We start from the raw sequence: 19,119 nt of genomic DNA, 5'->3' as shown, positions 1-19,119 counted from the left end.
TTTTAATATATGTATTTACTGTTTTTAGCTTGGGCATATGTTTAATTCTTTTTAACTTTTGTATTTTTTTTATATGTCTGCCCTGTTCACCGCCCTGAGTCCTTCGGGAGAAGGGTGGTATATAAATAAAATTATTATTATTATTATTATTATTATTATTATTATTATTATTATTATTATTATTATTATTATTATTATCCACATACCTGTGTGGTGAAGATCAGATTTTTAATTCTGTTCTTTAAATAAAGCAGGGCCTCCCATGTTCACACCTAATTATCATTCCATGGATTTAATTTCACGGACTCTTAATTTCTCCTTCAAATGAACTGATAATCCTAGAGGTTCATGAAATTTTGCCACACACAAATATGCAGCTTTGGATCATTTTCCTTAATAAATGTTCAAACTAATGCAATGTTTCTCACTCATTTGTTTAAGTTCTTTTTATCGGGCTTTAAGAGATGAGATCATATTTTAGATCATATTTATGCAAAAATATTGAATATTCAAAGGGGTTCACAAACTTTTAAGCACCATTGCAATATTAATTAATTCTTCTTCATCATCATCAATCTAGCCATTGTTTATCCACAGCAGAATGAAGGCCTCTTCCCAATACGGTTCTGAGCTTCCTTTTGCCAGTTGGGCCACACATACTTGCTGATGTCGTCAATCCATCTTGTTTTGGGTCCCTTTTTATCAAGTGGAATTTGTTCTGTGACTGCCTTGATCCACCTGCCATCAGTTCTTCTTGCTATATGACCAAAATTCTCTTTGGGAAAGATGGATGGCTATTTAAATCTGATTAATTAACCAAAATTAATTTAATGAAATTAAATTTAAACGGCACATCTTCCCCAAAGAGAACTGTGTATGGCACATAACAATTTAAAAAAAACAGCCAATATAAAATTGATAGAAATCTAAAGCGTCATAGCAATAAATAGTACAAAAACCAAAACTCTAAACTTGCCTCATAATTTCCATGTCCTTTGCCTCCTTTTTTGCCAGACAGATTCATAGCGTCACGAGCCCAGTTGTCCACTAGTTTGTGCAGATCATCAGTAAAAGTTCCTTTCCGACTAGAGGCAGGGGGCTGAGACTGGGGTGCCTGGCTGTTTACTGTACCCCCAACAGTGTTTACACTGCTGGTCCCTAGAAAAATAAAAGTAGCTATCATTTAAATTTGATTGAAACAGAATTCCCTGGAGGCCATCAAGAATTACAATGCAAAATAAGAGCAATCATTTAAAAAGCCATGCATATGAAGTCTACTTGGACATAATGAAAAGGAGGGATTTTAGAGCTCAGCTAGCAGTTTTTCTGCTATTAAGTTAATTATGTAATTGTATGTTATTTTTCACATCAGTGGGTGGTCTGCAAAGTTGCCGTTTTCCACAGGCAAGTGGATTAACATTGGGCATTAATAACAAGGTTGTTGGGAAGTTTCCTCCCAATTGTCTACAAATATCTATTATGCTTGGTTAACCCATTTGCCAACTCTACCCACTCAGTCCAATACCAAGAAATTGTATATTCATCGGGGTAGTAGTCACTTTGTTCTGCAGATGGACAATCCGCAACCTCAAGAACACATTACTGGAAAGAAACACTTATGTTACTGGCAGCAATCATGAAACAAAATTGTACTAAGAGTGCACTGACTTCACATCCCAACACACACACAAAAATGACGTATGGCAAATAATCTCCTTTGCTTCAAACTGAGAGGGTGGCTTCCAGCGAAGCCTGCTTATTTAGTTCCAAAGGTTTCATACCATGGCATGGAATGATCTCAATACATCTAAAAAGAAAAGCACAAGGAGCTACTTGAATAAAAAATAAATGGCACTTGCTAGAATCAGATCATAAGAATAAAGACAAGTTCAATATATCCATGGGTATATGCCAAAGGCTTTCCAGTGGCAAATCTGCTGAAATGGTGCGGGAAAGGATTATTGCTTGTAATAGTTAGTCGAATAGCAGAAACTTCAACACAAGTCTTGAGAACTTCAATGTGTTATGGAAATAAAAAATCACCCATAACCCAAACAGATAGGTTCACCGATTTATAAAATAGAATCTGAACCCAGGAAGGTCACTGTATAGGTCTGTACATGACATCTAATGTGGAAAAAAATGCAGTATAGGTCAATTAGCATACTGATCCTAAATAACCCCTAGTCATGTGAAGAAAGCTTCCTACAATACAAAGGGAAAGTTTTTGCTCATATATAGAGCGAGAACTTAAAGCACAACAGAACAGTATGAAAGTACTCCCAATACAGCTGTTAAAAAAAGTACTGGAATCTAAGTTTTATTTTAAAAAGTCGGGGGGGGGGTGGTGGTGGTGGTGAAGAATTTGTGCAGCAGTTTGGATCTGAGAGCAAAGAGGTGCTTTGGCACTTGCAGGGGCACACATTTTGCAATTATATGTAGCCACATGCATCTTCAATGGGAGGCAAGACGGACAAGTGACAAAACATCCATTGTGTGTGAAGTTCAAACTTTGCAACTTTCATACTTGTACCCAATGTTGGGTTACAAGCAAAAAAGGGCAGGTTTGCACTGCAGTGTTACTCTCTCTCTCTCTCTCTCTCTCTCTCTGTGTGTGTGTGTGTGTGTGTGTGTGTGATATTTTTGTGTCATAATGAATGGCAGGGATACCTATGACTACAATTCCATATCCAAGCATCTTTTCCTGGGATTGCTAAGTTCTATGGTCCCGGCCCTAAGTGCTCCTAAGCACTTTTTGCCTTCAGATACAAACTGCTGCACAATCTTAGTCTCTGTGGCATCATGCATTATGGCAACTGGATCCTATTGCTTCAAAAACTAATAGTTAAAGGTTACAGACAGTTAACAACTGGCTTCTGGATCCCTAGACCTGATAAAAGGGCAAGTAGAGAAATAAAAATCCTTATCCGTGATAGCAGTGAGGCAAGGCGTTACTGCACTGTGAAATACTGTATAAGCAAGCAAGGTGATTAGCTGAGGTAACCTAAGAGACAACCATCTCCCCCAAACTGAACAGACAGACGGGGGTAAACATGCAGACAAGAACATGGAGAAAAGAAATCCTTTTGCCAGGTGAGAGAAACGAATGTGGTATTGAATCACTGTTACTGTGTAACATGCAAAGGAACGACATTTGATACAATAGGCTGTAACACAGGCCTAAGTCTACTGATAAAGAAACAGCCAGCAACACATCAGCACAGGTAACAGACAATAGTGAAGAAACGAAAACCACCTTCACATCATGCCTAAAAGCATTGTCATCAGTTTCATGCAGGGACTAGAAGATATTCTTCAGCCCCTTCCTGATGGCCATAAAAGGTACATTGCTAGGTGTAGTGCCTACAAGACATGGGGGTAAGGTTGATGACGTGAATTGTAAAGTGTGACTAATCTTTCTCTCTCACTAGCTGCTCAGCATGCACCCAATCGCCTCAGAAAAGTCACTAAGATAATTAGATAAGGACTTATACCAGGGGTAGGCAACCTCGGCCCTTTTATGACTCATGGACTTCAACTCCCAGAATTCCTGAGTCAGCTGACTCAGGAATTCTGGGAGTTGAAGTCCATGAGTCATAAAAGGGCCGAGGTTGCCTACCCCTGACTTATACCATATTAAAAATGACCTCAATTGTTAAAAGTAACCAATTTTTAATCTATTAAACCAGCCATCAAGAAGAGTCTGAGAAGAATGTGGATCAGCGTCAATAGAAAACAAACTCCCCTCAATCTTGCTCAGTCACAGCAAATATTACAGAATTTTATTTCGGCTCTCATCTTTATAGAGAAAACACAGCTCTTTCTTTCCCTGACTACATCACTGCATTAACTCTTTTTCCTAACTCTGCCAATGTGCTGCACTCCATTTACATGAAGTCCTCAAATTACGACCACAATTGAGACCAGAATTTCTGCTGTTAAGGGAGTCTCACCCAATTTTGCAATTTTTTTTTTGGCCTGTTTGTTAAGGGAATCGTTGCAGTTGTTAACCGGATCAGGCAGTCATTAAGAGAATCTGGTTTCCTTCATTGATTTTGCTGTCTGAAGCTGACCGGGAAGGCCACAAATGGTGATCAAATGAACCTGGGAGTTGAAGTCCATGAGTCATAAAAGGGCCGAGGTTGCCTACCCCTGACTTATACTATATTAAAAATGACCTCAATTGTTAAAAGTAACCAATTTTTAATCTATTAAACCAGCCCCCAACCTTTTGGGCACCAGGGACCGGTTCCGTGGAGAGAGGTTTTTCCATGGACCGGAAGGAGCGTGGTTTTGTGTGCAGCCTGCATCCCACGGATGGGGCTTTGCTTGTTTGTGCAGACCGGTTGCTGGCATACTGTGGCCCGGTACTGGTCCACGGACCAGGGGGTTGGGGAACCCTGCTGTAAGGTCACTCTGAGGTCACTTGCTTGCTAGTGGTCATTTAACATAACATACTGATTGTATGCAGCTGAATCAGTGCTTGCAGAAATCCCCTTTTGACATAATTATCACAACCAAATTCCTTTCAAAAAGGGAATGTGCCTTCTAATATGATATGGAAATTTTACTAGAGTCAATATATGCTAGAGCCTCATGATTAATCTCCAAGAAGTACATCATTAAGTGATGACCAAAGTAATCCTTTGCAGTAGGAATGGGACGTCCAAGCCTACTTCTGCAATAATGCAGAAATACATATTAGAAGGAACAAAGAATAGATGCTGTGCTTAAGACAGATCCGGGGAGATAAAACTGTATGGCGTTGAGCAAAACAACATAGCTTAGCAATCAGGATTCAGAGGTAACCAAAAGTGAAATAATTACTACAGAGCTGGTTGCAAGGGCAGACTTTTTTCACCATCTTCCCTAAAGCATAAAGAGAAAGCAATTGGTTAAAGAGAAACAGTGAGAAACACAGTATTAGCAAATAGCATAAAGCACCTGGTGACAAAAGTAGGAAAACGCAACAGGTTATCCTCCCTTTCATGACACTGCTTTTAATTCTTGAGCGGCCTTAAACACATCGGGACAACTTTCAAGTAGAGGAAGAGCAGCAATGTGCCAATTTAAGTACATACTGGTACTTGTTTAGAATTTCTCAAGTACATTATGGCAATGAGATTTTTATAAAAGGTAAAGGTAAAGGTTCCCCCGCACACGCGTGCTAGTCGTTTCCGACTCTAGGGGCCGGTGCTCATCTCCGTTTCAAAGCCGAAGAGCCAGCGCTTGTCCGAGGACGTCTCCGTGGTCATGTGGCCGGCATGACTAGACGCCAAAGGCGCACGGAACGCTGTTACCTTCCCACCGTAGTGGTCCCTATTTTTCTACTTGCATTTTTACGTGCTTTCGAACTGCTAGGTTGGCAGAAGCTGGGACGAGTAACAGGCGCTCACTCTGTTACACGGCACTCGGGATTCGACCCGCCAAATTGCCGACCTTCTGATCGACAAGCTCAGCGTCCTAACCCACTGAGCCACCGCGTCCCTTATGAGATTTTTATAATGTAGGGTAATCTCAGTTAGTTTTCTGATCACTCAAGTTCTCTTCTTGTTTAAAAAAAAACATTACCGTCAAACTGAACTGAAAGATAAATCTGAACGGAATGCAGTACTGAAACTTTTCCTCACATTTTTAATTGGCTTCAAAAAAGAGTCACAACAAATAAACCTACCAAAGTCTATTTGTAACTGATACAATGATTGGCTGATTTAGTCCTCAAAACAATTTCACTTCTCCTAGAAGATCAGTGCCATCCAAAGTAAGAAGGAACCTGTTGAACCTTTTCTACTTTTAGGCCAAGTGTATAAAGACACGTGTTATTGAGGCCAGCCTCATATTTGCTAGTAAGGACCTTTTCCCCTATACAATCTATTGACCAAAAAAAAAAAAGACAGACCTCAGGAAAACAGAAAACCTGTTAAAAATTGAGTAAAGCCAAGCCATGCTTCCACAAGCATTGCCAAGTTTTAGGGGACAACAGAAATCAAGTGATGCCAAATTGAAGGCATTATAAATTTCCATTATTCCCCCCCAAATTTCCCCCCACATGGCTCATAGTTCACAGAATATTTATGTACCAAAAAAACCCCTCACAAAAATCCCATAGAGCAATTATACACATCCTTCCTATTAATTATCCTCAAAATAATTACTGTTTTCTGAGATTTTTATTTTACTGCAATTTAGTATTTTCCAATAACTTTTTTCCCCCCAGTCTTGGCTAAATCACCATTTAACAGCACCTGGCTGATCACGCCTGGGCTCAGAAATTAAGGCATATAAAATTCAATTACTGACTGAGGAAATTTTCCTCTAAAATCAATTCAAGGGAAGAAATATTTTTGTCCCAATTTCATACTTGAACATCTGTCCACACATCACTCATATGATGAGAAGACAGGACCACAGTGCCTGTAAATTAAACTAGCCATATCTTTATGCAGCTTGTAGATCAGCTCTGGCCTTCCTAGATTTTTTGTAAATCATGGTAGTGGGAGATCAGAAGTATTCCCTAGTTTCTAACTGAACTGTGAGTAGTTGGCCACATAACATTCAGGGAAAATTGTCTTCTTGATTTGAAGCACATCAATGGAAAAAAATGTATACCACTTCTCCTAGAGCAGATATATCCCCCCTAATCTTGCTGAACTGCTATTGTGTTCAGTCAGTGCTATACTCATACATGTGCGTGCTTGTTTACCTGAGTTGACCAAAATAAGTCCACACAGATGAACAACAATCTGTTCACTTCAGAGTTGTGTGAATTAGTTTCTCGTGTCCACTAGGAAAAGGATAAGCACCTCTCTGTCCGGCATATCTTGTCCCTGGCCATTATTTCCTCCATACGCTACAGAGAAGTTTAAATGTCTAGGCAAGGAATCACAAGGTTGTCTCCTTGTAACCTGAAGGACCATATAAGAACCACTACCGCCACAAGAACCTTTTAGCTGAGCGGCAGGGTAACAATTTCAGAACACTCTTTTCTGCAAGCTACACTTCTCAGCCAAGCCCTAAGGTCAGAGAGATACAAGAAGGCAGATGTAAATGGACAGCATGTGATAACAGATCCAAGTAGCCGAAGACAAAAAGACGAGGAAGGAGTAAAGGTGTTACACACAAAGAGCCAAGCAGGGCGTACTCAGAAATCGGGTCCTCCTGCCACCAGGCTTGAATGTCACCCGCTCAGATGCACAGTTAAACTTCACACAGCCTGTGGTAAAAACAAAAAACAGGGGGGGAAAAGGGGGCGAAGAACAAGGACAGGAGATAGAACACAACTACAAGATGTTAGAGAACTCTAGGCTGGACTGGTGAGATGCATTAGCAAGACACAGGAGAAAGAACCTCAACCAATTGAGAGCTTTACACAAGACACAAGAAACCAGGACCTTTGTCCTCCTCCCCCCCCCCCCGCCTCCAAACAATCACGTCTCCAATATCCTGTTGTTTCTGATACCAGAAAACAACTAATTTAATCCAACCGCATGCCATAAGTAATATATATTACAGCAACGGCAGATTAGGGCATCGTATCGCACAATTTGAAAGTTGCGTAAGATTTAAGTCAGTATGCTCCACTGACTTCCTTCTATGGTTTGGAAGGAGCTCTGACTTGACCTTTTTTGTATTGTACTCTTTCATTTGTCCTTATCTCATCCTTATTTCACGTGCCTGATCCGTTTACACAGTGAAACTGCACTGATTCCAACACGTATTTATAAGGGTGGAATCAATGATCGAGAGTAGACTGTATAAATCTTCCAGAAAGCTTAAGTTTTCAGACAGGTATAACGGGACAGACAAGTCGATCTACCTCATTTTGACTAAACCAGGCTCTAGAAATCTCGTCATCCTCTGATGCAGATGAGGCCCCACTGAACTCAACGTTACTGACCCCCATCTACAGTATTTACCTTGGCCTGGTGCAGAAAGGCTCGGGACAGAAATGGCACCATCACTGGTAAAAGCTGAATAGAGATTTTCACTAGAAGGAGATGGCTTCAGGGGCTGTAACAGATGGTTTTGTCCTGCTTCAGGGACACTGCCAGGAGGGTGCAGGGTCTGCTGCTGGGGGAGAACTGAAGGGGCACTCTGAGCAGACAGGTTTCCTGCGCAGAGAGAGAGGAGAGCAGAAATCAAGGCACTGGCAATATAGTGAATCCTTTGCTTTCCAACCCTGCTAATCGTGTTAAAAATTTGGTCAGGATGGCTAACGACAGAGAGGTGTTCGCGTTAGCTATTCAGGCTGAAACTACAAGAGTGAAATTCGTTGAGAAACCATCAATCTCTGTTTTAGAAGGCCCTGGTTGCAAATGAACATTCAAGTGTTCACGTATGATTAGTCGATTTGGCGCGCCGGTTAAGGCATCAGACTAGAGAATAAGGAGGACCGTGAATTCTAGTTCCCCTGTGGGCCTAAAGTCAGCTGGGTAACCTTGGGCCACTCACTTTCTCTCAGCCTAAAAAGGAGGCAGTGGCAAGCCACTCCTGAAAAACCTTGCCAAGAAAACTGCAGGGACCTTTCCGTGCAGTCTCTGAGAATCAAGACGGTGGGATGGAAAAATCAAAAATAAAAAAGGTTAACAAAGCAGAGTTACTGCCTTCACGTGATATGGCTCATTTGTATTACGTAGGTCAGGAGTTGCGAATCTCTAGCCCATTGCAGAATTAGGAGAGGTTTCATATTCAGTTCGCAGTATCTTTTCCTCTTCTGTCCCACCATTTATGCCACCTTTCTGCTAGAGGGGATCTCGAGGGGTGAGCAAATATTGAGAACTAGGAGGCGTTTTCATAGTGAATTCAACAGAATATTGGAAAACGTGTGCTTTGGAGGGATTGTGTATTAAATAGTAAGGGCTGACAGGTAATCACTTGAATAGATGTTGACTGGAAGGGACATTTCCTGACACCTGCTGAGGGCCCACTTGAGTGACTGGACAAGTATTTCCTCCTGAGTATGGAGAGGCTTTAAAGAGAATATAAAGTAATCTGGTTCCAGGCAGTAAATCCCTCAGCAAACTCTATTTTTATCAGAAATTTGCCTGGGGAGTTAAGGGAGAATTCTGTAACAAATCTTCCCTCTAAATCAGCAGCTTTTAATTTAACTAGCATGAAACCCTAAGAAAGTAACAAGAGGAAACAAATTATGGATGGGGATATATTAATTACAGTCGACCTGGAATAGCATCAAGCCAGAGTCCACTGTACTCTGGATCCTTACTATCTGATTGTCAAATACTTGTACATGATACAAACTAGATTAATAAATAATACCTTAGAAAATAGAAATAAAAAAACAGTACCAGTGAAAAATAATTTGGGATATTGACTACAAATAGGCTATATGATATGGCTACAAAAATGGATATTCAGTTTTAAGCTGCATTAACAAAATATAATTCCCAAATCATAATTCCTTTCTATTCTATTCTCCAACTCAGCACATTGCATCCAGTTGTGTGCATTACATTACAAGAGGGATTCAGAACAACTGGAACAAGCTCAGACAAGAGCAACAGAAGTGATCAGCAAAGTAGAAACTAAGACCTAAAAAGTGAGATTGAAGGACCTACAGATAGTCCTCGGTTTATGACTGATTGGTTAACAACTGTTTGAGGTTACGATGGACTTGAAAAAAGTTACTCACAACTTGTCCCTGAAATTACTACTGCTGCAGCACTCTGTGGTTACGTGGTCACATTTTGGGCATTTGGCAACTAGCTCACATTTACGACTGGTTGAAGCATCCAGTGGTCATGTGATAGTAAATTAGGGTAGGGCTCGCAAAACTGCTACTGGATAAGTTAGATTTATGATCACATGATTTGGTTAACAGCTATATGATTCGCTTAATGACCAGAGTTGACTTCACCACCACTGTAAAAACAGCCATAAAATTGCATCCAGTCACGTCGTCTCTACAGACACAAATTGAGGAAGACTTAGGTACAGTTGAGCTCCTTCAGCAAGGTCTTTACTGAGAATTCTGGATAATCAGGACACCTAAGTAGGTTGCCTCTCCACAGTAGGGATAGAATCAAACAGGGTGTGTGGGAATCGGCAAGATATCTAAATGATCTGACCTTCCCAAAACAAACAATAGCTTTCTTCAGAGCCAGATTTAACATTCTCCCCTCAGCAATCCTCCTGGGCAGGTATAAGAGAACAACAATAGCAGAACGGGTATGTATATGTAGTAAAGGAGAAGTTGAAGATATCTCATGTTTTACTGTACTGTGAGTTATACCGAGGCTATAGGTCAGCATAGATTCTCCCCTTATTAGAGAGATTGCCAGGAAGGGCAGACAATTTTTATGAAGGCTTTCTCCTCCAGGACTCAAACCCTTCTATCACACATGCAGTGGCAAAATTCTGTGTTGCTGCAATGTCCACAAGAAAAAAATTGGTTACAGAAATATAGTTGTCAGCTTGTGCCAATTTTTGGGAGATATCTCTAATAATTTTTGGAACATTATATTTACTCACAAACTTATCGGCTTCCCACTCACGTAAACTAGGGAGTGACCCTAACATTTTGAGAACAAGTATTTTCTTAACAGGGATGTTATTATTTATTATTGATGTAAGTGCTATTTTTTTACCATATTGTAAAGGGTGTCGTCTATTGCTGGTCTATGACCATAATAAAGTTATATTCATTCATTCAGGACACCTAAGTTAAGGAGGTTATTTGAAGTATGATAAAATAAGTGGCCAATTGTAAGAAAATAAGTGCCTCTCTGTTAGGGAGATGGGTGATTAATAAGTTTCTTTTGTGTGTGTGTGTGTGTGTGTGTGTGTGTGTGTGTGTGTGTGTGTAAAGTGGTTTGACTGAAACAAAATTGAAACTGTAGCAAATTAAATGGCTATAAACCAGGCCACCAATACAAAAATGAAAACTACTTTGACTCAGTGCCGAATCAACTGTACCAAATGTGACAACTTTTCCTACATTTTTTAGGAAGCTTACCCAATATCTGGGGGCTCTTGTTACCCTGGGAACTGCTGCGACTGGACCTGCTGCTTTTTCCTTTAGTAGGTCTTCTTCTCCTGCCTGAGAGAGGGGCAGCAGGAGGGATGATGACTGCTGGAGGTACTTTGCCCAACTTCGTGTAAAGGAGTTCAATCTCCAGCTTTTGACGACTCTGAAGGTCCTGGATCTCTTTAAGGTGCCTGCCAAGTGAAAAGATGGTATACTTATATATTTGTGAGTCCTTTGCGTAACATTATCTAGACCACGGATGTCAAACTCGCTGGGTCACGTGATGTGTCGTGACGTATCATGATTATTATTTTTTTTTGCATTACTGGTGCTGGGATGGGCGCGGCCTTCCGTATGATGCAACTGGCCCGCGGGCCGGCAGTTTGACACACCTGATCCAGACCAATGTGTTTGTACTGCTCTATTACCGGTAAGTAATATAAGGAATTATATTATTATATTAGGGGACGCGGTGGCTCAGTGGGTTAGGACGCTGAGCTTGTTGATCAGATGGTCGGCAGTTTGGCGGGTCGAATCCCGAGTGCTGCGTAACAGAGTGAGCGCCTGTTACTGGTCCCAGCTTCTGCCAACCTAGCAGTTCGAAAGCACATAAAAATGCAAGTAGAAAAATAGGGACCACTACAGTGGGAAGGTAACAGCGTTCCATGCGCCTTTGGCGTCTAGTCATGCCGTCCACAAGACCACGGAGATGTTCTCGAACAAGCGCTGGCTCTTCGGCTTTGAAACGGAGATGAGCACCGGCCCCTAGAGTCAGAAATGACTAGCACACATGTGCGGGGGAACCTTTACCTTTTTAATATAAGGAATTGCTCCTACCCATCTGGCCTTCTGGAACCTGGAATGGCTTGGGGCCCAGAGGAAGCCACTCTACGGTGGAGTGGTTGATGAAGTAAGTAGATTCCCCCCCCCAATGCCATCCTTCCCCTTGGTCTTAAGTTAGCTAGTTTATTTCCATGGATTTTTGGAAATTCATGCTGTTTTCTGGCTTGAATGTTTCAGCCCATCCTTCCCTCACTGAACACTATGTAAGATGTGGGACCCCTGTTCCCAGAATTAGTAATCATATGGTCCTTCCAACACACTGAGAAGATGCCAGATTGGGGGGGGGGGACTTGAAATCTCTACTGCTGTAAACTTCTCCCTATCTTTAATTTCAACTGTTGTTTTATTCATTTTTGAATAAAAGATAAAACATGTGCATGCACACACATAATGTGCACTTTGCATTTTTGTACTGTTATCTTAAATTTGCATTTTAACTCTTTAGCCTCTTATTCTCGTTCCAAGTCCCAAGTGCTGCTGCTGCATGATGGGGTGAGTTCCCGTCATGTGCTCCAGCTCCTGCAAACCTAGCAGTTCGAAAGCATGTAATCGCAACTAATTAGGCACCACTTGGGGGGGGCACATTAATGGGGAATTGAAAGGAGCCCCCAACTGGGCAACCCCCTTTCAACCCAGAAGCATCTGAAGAACTTCTGACGTGAATGCGAGTGCGAGCTCCTCATTTTGGTTTGGAATTTTGTTAACTGTTTTAAGTGCTTGCCTTGGGCCAAAAGCCTAGAGATAATTCAAACAAATAAAATAAATTTAATCTGGGGAGCTTTAGCTATAAGCTATAGACAGAAGGTTCTTACCTCCTTGACGATTTTTTTAAAAACTTCTTTAATATAAAATTGAAGAGGATAATAAGACGTTGCAACATTTTTATTTGCAGAGAAATTCTTCAGCAAAAATTTCTTAGACTGCTAATGAGCATCCCGGAGACCAGCTTGTCTTCCGGTTAATGGTTTGCAGTTGCCAAGGTAATCATGGAAGTTTTATAATTAGGCAAGCCTCCCCTGGTAGCCATTTTGTGAGTGTGCCCACAACACAAACTCAAAATTCTAAATGTGCTCTGTCCTAAAAAGTTATTTACTCTTGCATTGGATGAAGAAAACCAATTCAGAGGTGGATTATTTCTTCTGACTAGCTACCATAAACCCGCCTGAAAACTTACTTTTCCCGCAGTTGACGCAGCTCACACTTCAAATCTTCATCTTCTATGTCTGACTCATTATCGCTGCTCATGTAGGAAGAGTTGAATGAGTTGCTGAGACTCTGGACTGGAAGACTGATTTTTGAAACAGGTGGATGAAGAGAATCGGGACTCCCTGAACCATCTTCTAACTCTTTAGCTGCACCACTCAGGAAAGCAGCTTCCAGTTCAGATGACGGCCCATTCAGATGCAGAGACGGCCTTCTCTCTGCAAATTCCGATTTAGGAGTTGTAAGTGGAGAAGAGACTTGCTCAGAGTCTACGGACAAAGGGACCACTTCAGGAATCTCTCTCTCTGCGCAGGTTACCTCGTCTTGATTTCTAGACACAGAAAAGCGACCAACTTGGTCTGTCGTTGTGGTCACCTGGAAACGTCCAACCTTGGTTGGCTGCAAATGAGCGGTGGGAGGGAGTCCACCGTCCACTGCATCCACTGAAGTAACAGGAATATTATCTGTTGCCCCACTGAAGGTTTGCTTCACGAGTGTACTTTCTGGACTGCTGCTAGACAGAGATGAGGATTCCGAGGTTGTTGTGTCAAAGCACTCGGGCTTACTTTCACTGTCTTTCTGATCATCCACAGCCACTGACACCTAATTGTAACAGAGATATTATTAGCTCAGTTTAGCTGTAGAGTCCCTTGGACTGCAAGGCGATCAAACCGGTCAGTCCTTGAGGAGATCAACCCTGACTGCTCTTTAGAAGACCAGATCCTGAAGCTAAAACTCAAATACTTTGGCCACCTAATGAGAAGGAAGGACTCACTGGAGAAGAGCCTCATGCTGGGAAAGATTGAAGGCAAGAGAAGAAGGGGACGACAGAGAATGAGGTGGCTGGATGGAGTCACTGAAGCAGTAGGCGTGAGCTTAAATGGACTCCAGAAGATGGTAGAGGACAGGAAGGCCTGGAGGAACGTTGTCCATAGGGTCGCGATGGGTCGGACACGACTTCGCAACTAACAACAACTTAGTTGTAGAAACACATAAAGTGTATAGCACTTTAGGTCCCCCTGCACTGAGAAAATGACAATACACATGTAGACGTTGTGAAAGAAATATGGAGAGGGAGTAAAATGAAATCATTGATAAAATGATCACTGATCGACCATGGTATCCTGCTGCGGCGTCTCAGGGGATTGGGAGTGGGAGGCACCGTTCTACGGTGGTTCTCCTCCTACCTTCAGGGCCGCTCGCAGTCGGTGTTGACAGGAGGGCAGAGATCCGCCCCAAGGCCTCTCATTTGTGGAGTTCCTCAGGGGTCGGTTCTCTCGCCTCTCCTGTTCAACATCTATATGAAGCCGCTGGGCGAGATCATTCGTGGTTTCGGGGTGGGGTATCACCAGTACGCTGATGATACCCAACTTTTTCTTTCCACCCCGAACCAACCCAGTGATGCCCTCTCCGTGATGTCCCGGTGCCTGGAGGCGGTTCAGGTCTGGATGGGGAGAAACAGGCTTCGTCTCAATCCCGCCAAGACTGAGTGGCTGTGCATATCGGCATCTCGGGTTAACCAAGTTATTCCACCTCTAACGATGGGGGGGTGAGGTGTTACCCCCCGTTGATAGGGCTCGCAACTTGGGCGTCCTCCTGGATTCACAGCTCAATTTTGAAGATCACATAGGAGCCGTGACCAGGGGGGCTTTTGCACAGGTTCGCCTGGTGCGCCAGTTGCGTCCCTATCTGGACCGAGACGCCCTACGCACAGTTACTCATGCGCTTCTGACCTCCCGTTTGGACTACTGTAACGCTCTCTACATGGGGCTGCCCTTGAAGACCACTCGGAGGCTTCAACTGGTGCAGAATGCGGCCGCGCGAGTTGTAATGGGGGTTTCCCGATACTCCCATGTAACACCTCTACTCCGCGAGCTGCATTGGCTTCCGGTTGCCCTCCGGGTGAAATTCAAGGTGCTGGTTATTACCTATAAAGCCCTACATGGCCTGGGTCCGGGGTATTTGAGGGAACACCTGCTGCCGGCTTCAAACGCCCTTCGCCCAGTGCGCTCCCACAGGGAGGGTCTGCTCAGGGTTCCGCCGGTAAGAGATTGCCGGCGGGTGACACCCAGGGATAGGGCCTTCTCAGTGGGAGCGCCTGCCCTCTGGAACCAGCTGCCGGTGGAGCTGAGGACTGCCCCCGATCTCCGATCATTCCGCCGGGGCCTGAAGACCTGGCTCTTTGAGCTCTCGGGCCCAGGCTGAGGAGAAAATTATTTTAATTGGGGTTTTTAATAGTACAGGGTTGATTTAATATTTTTTAACTTGGTTTTTAACTTTTGTATGTTTGATTTTTAACTCCCTGTAAACCGCCCTGAGTCCTCAGGGAAAGGGCGGTATATAAATGCAATAAAATAAATAAATAAATAAATTTTCAATACCAGTCAATACCTGATCAGAGCTATGGTATTGGCCTATTTTTCCTATTTTAAGTGTTACTGTAATGTTTAACAAGATACTGTTCCTGATTCTGAACTACGAATCTCAGCCAATTTTAAGAGATAATGGAGGATCACAATTTCCCACTTTCCAGTTTGTACAATAGTGGCCTTAATGTTCTAGCCCATCCAGAACAGAAACAGAAATAAATTATTTCACCTCAGTGTTCTCCTCTGGAAATCTTACTTTTGGGTTTTACTTTTTAAAAATGGATGTTTATATTATTTTAAAGACTTTTCCTTTTTTCTGGAAACAGAAGGTCTGGTTGAAGAGTTATATATATGCTCGTGTAGTAAACCACTATCCTGGGGAATATTTATGGCTAAGGGCTAGGAATTAACGATCACAGAAACCTTCATAGGGAAATAACACGAAGAAGAAAGTGATGGAATCTTATGGATTTTCTCTAAAATTTCATTCCTATGCATTTGAGAAACCCTTCACACAAGGTAATTTACTATAGGAATGTGCCTCCAGTGTCAGGTATTGGTGTTGTATTCTGCTTCCCTGTTCTCTAGCTCACTGCCCAACCAATGGACCCTCAGAGACCCAGGTTCTGGCCACTAAATGCCAGGTCAGTTTGTAATTTATTTATTTTTTAATTTTAATTCCATTTATATCCCGCCCTTCTCCGAAGACTCAGGGCGGCTTACAAGCTTAGCAGTAGCCTTCATTCTATGTATACGCATGCTTATTAGGGCTTTCACACACACCCCCAAGCGGCATTATTACAAAGTCAGCTTAATTGCCCCCAACAATCTGGGTCCTCATTTTACCTACCTCGGAAGGATGGAAGGCTGAGTCAACCTTGAGCCTGGTGGGACGTGAACCTGCACTAATTGCAGGCAGCTGGTGTTACTTAAGGAAGCATTAGCCCACTGCTCCACCAAGGCTTCTTTTTGATTTCAGTTACTCAACTAATGGGTTTCAGGAGGCTAATTGGGTCGTTCCTGAAGGTATGGCGAGACTCTGAAGTGGACTGCGTCTATGTGGTGCTTTCCTCTTGTCTTGAGTTTCTACTTTTTGCTAATATTGTTTTTATTGTTTAATGCATTGTTAACAGCTCAGTCACATTCATGAGATGGGCAGCCGTATAAATTGATCAAGCAACAGAAACACATTCAGCACAACAGAAACTAAATTAGGAATACTTTTGGACTAAAATGAATCCTATTCTGATCCCACTACTGCTCGGTTGTCTTATTTACACAATATGCTAACTTCCTCTTTACCTATTTATCGTACCATGTGAACACAATCATTATGAAGTTTGGAAATGCTCAAAGGGAAGACGACTGCAAGTTCAAAGATTGTGTGAATGTTGGTTTCTTAGTGGGCTTAACGTCTTGTGAAATGGCTTGTTTAACACCCAATTAAATAACTAGAAATTAGCTGAGGAACAATTTAGGAAATTGCTATCTACCTAAGGCAAATCAGCAGAAAACATGGGGGAAAAAAGGGGCTCCAAGGCAAAAGCAACAATTCCTGAAGAGGCTGAAATTATGGCCAGAAGCAATGGGATTTGAGAATAGCAAAATCCCCACTAACATTAAGTAGGCTAGTCCTAATGCGCCAGAACCACCTTTGGCATAATAGTCATGAAACAGAAAATAAATCTATAACCTACACCAGTGTTGTTGGGAGGAAGAAGTCTATTTTGCCACAATAATTATGCAACTCTACCTTTAATGAGGGTAGGGTAGTATAAAAGTCAAGATAGTGAACAGAAATTATGAGAAAATAACTTGGCATTGTGGGAAAAATCTAGTGGGAAACTCCACGAAGAGCATTCTGCCTGATATTTTACTGAGACGCAGGGTCATTTTCACACAATTATACATAGGCTTTCTTCTGTTCATATAAGCAACAAAATAACTGAACAAGCATGTTTGCTACAGTAAGCAAATGTACATCAGAATATATACTTTTTTGCTACAATAAAGTTACAATGTTTGAACCTTTTCAATTTATCTGCAATTATGCCATCTTTGCCCTCACAGTAAATATCCAAATTTAAAACCCTTCTGTTTTTGAGGGAGGCAGGAAATCTCGGGTTTTTAAAGGCTGGAACAAGGTTTGGGATGGGATGAAATCTTCCCCTTTTCTGGCTTCTTTTATAATTATAACTTTCTTGGCAGTGGTGATGGGCTCTAGTAACATCCATTTGTCTACGGTAAACCCATCTGTAAAAAAGGCATAATAACACTCCATGCTAATACCTGAAAACGACCCATCTTAAGAACCTCAACTCCTGAGGTGCTACTTGTGGCAAAGCTCTCTGCATCCTGAGAACCTGAAACATCAATGAGAAAAAAAAAGAATGTGAGAATGAGATACAAGTCTCTGTCCCTTAACCCTGGAAAAAAAATTCTCTGAGGGGGAAAAAAATCAATTGAAAATATAAAATTAATTATATCAAATTAAGTCAGTCAATGATGACACTACTGAACTCGATAGGCCAAGGTTCAGAATCCATACAGCAGTTTGTTGTGTTCCTACGTTCCATTATGAAGACTAACAAGCTTTTCTTTGTGGACGCCTTTTAATACTGCAGGAACCTCAAAAGTTTAGAGCTGGAGGATGAGGAACGAATTTAGGGAGGTCACACTTATTCTGCCTGGACAAGCCAGAGAAGGAGTCCAGTTCTGCATTTGCAAACAATGGTGTCTGTGGGTGGGTCAAAAGGGGCAAGTTGGCAGAGGTAACACTGCAAATGAAAGGGCTACATATGTGCACCAGTGGTGCTCTTGGATGCCTTTCCTTCTTTGCCACCTGCCTATCAGCAACGGTAGCCACCACTCCCATATCACCTCATCCAACCTCCCTTTCCCCCCATAGCTGTTTGCTGTCTTTATACTCCTTCCCATTGGCTCTGCTCTGCTCACCCCAGCCGGAGGAGGAAGAGGGATGCCAGGTAGCTGAGAGTGGAGTCACTTCAGGGGCTACCCTAAATTCCCAGCCATCAGGCACAAGTATGAGAGAATGGCCGTTTTAGCAAGGGGCGGAGAAAGGAAACAGCAATGGTGGCAGCATTTCAGGGCAAACCCTGGTGAAACTGGAATTGCAGGGGACTGTTCTTTCTGATTCAAAAGTTGACGTGAATGTTATTGTTTCCGAGGCGGCAGGAAGGAAAGTGAGATGCTGGCGTGCTCTCTACTAGCCATATTCTGCTGAAAGGCCAAAGCAAAGAAACTTGGGACCTCTCCTGCCAGGAGCTATGCCCAGATATGGAGCCCTAATGATATACTGGTCTCTTCCCTTTCTGATGTTCCTCTTCTCTCTCTCCTCAAGCCCACCTTATCCCCAAGGGCAGGTCTGGGTTTCAAGCTAATTAATTTTCCCTTCAGTACCTTATGAGATGGATGAAACTGGGCCAGGGACCCTGGAGAGTGGATGACAGGTGCTTATCCCCACCATATGTCAGCTGAAAGAGTCTAGGATGTCTGTGACAGCTTCTAAAATATTTACTATTCTTTCTATTCAGAGCTGGAGACACAGTTGGCATAGAATTGCCTTCTGCTCTGCACTTCATGGCCCCCATTACAGGTTAGGGGTTAGGCTTGGCTGTCAGGCTGACCTGGGGTTGGCATGTTTCCCTACATGGGAGTAACTACTACCTGTCCTACTGGCCTAAATCAACCCAAAGGGGC

The 19,119-nt window shown here is 42.5% G+C and overlaps 1 protein-coding gene across 1 annotated transcript in view; it reads right to left on the bottom strand.

The window, feature by feature from the left end:
* The window catches only part of WNK1 (WNK lysine deficient protein kinase 1), a 154,886-nt gene that overhangs the window by 18,899 nt on the left and 116,868 nt on the right, over nucleotides 1-19,119 (bottom strand). The window contains exons 23-28 of the mRNA XM_081330521.1: nucleotides 17,689-17,762; nucleotides 13,002-13,633; nucleotides 10,973-11,175; nucleotides 7,917-8,111; nucleotides 4,828-4,869; nucleotides 977-1,158 (exon numbers count right to left, since the gene is read on the bottom strand). Coding sequence (XP_081186647.1) covers nucleotides 977-1,158; nucleotides 4,828-4,869; nucleotides 7,917-8,111; nucleotides 10,973-11,175; nucleotides 13,002-13,633; nucleotides 17,689-17,762 — 1,328 coding nt within the window. The remainder of the gene's footprint in view (nucleotides 1-976; nucleotides 1,159-4,827; nucleotides 4,870-7,916; nucleotides 8,112-10,972; nucleotides 11,176-13,001; nucleotides 13,634-17,688; nucleotides 17,763-19,119) is intronic.

Source organism: Vipera berus (genome assembly GCF_964194415.1).
Source record: "Vipera berus genome assembly, chromosome: 6".
Classification (NCBI taxonomy): domain Eukaryota; kingdom Metazoa; phylum Chordata; class Lepidosauria; order Squamata; family Viperidae; genus Vipera; species Vipera berus.
This window is presented reverse-complemented; position numbering and strand designations above follow the sequence as displayed.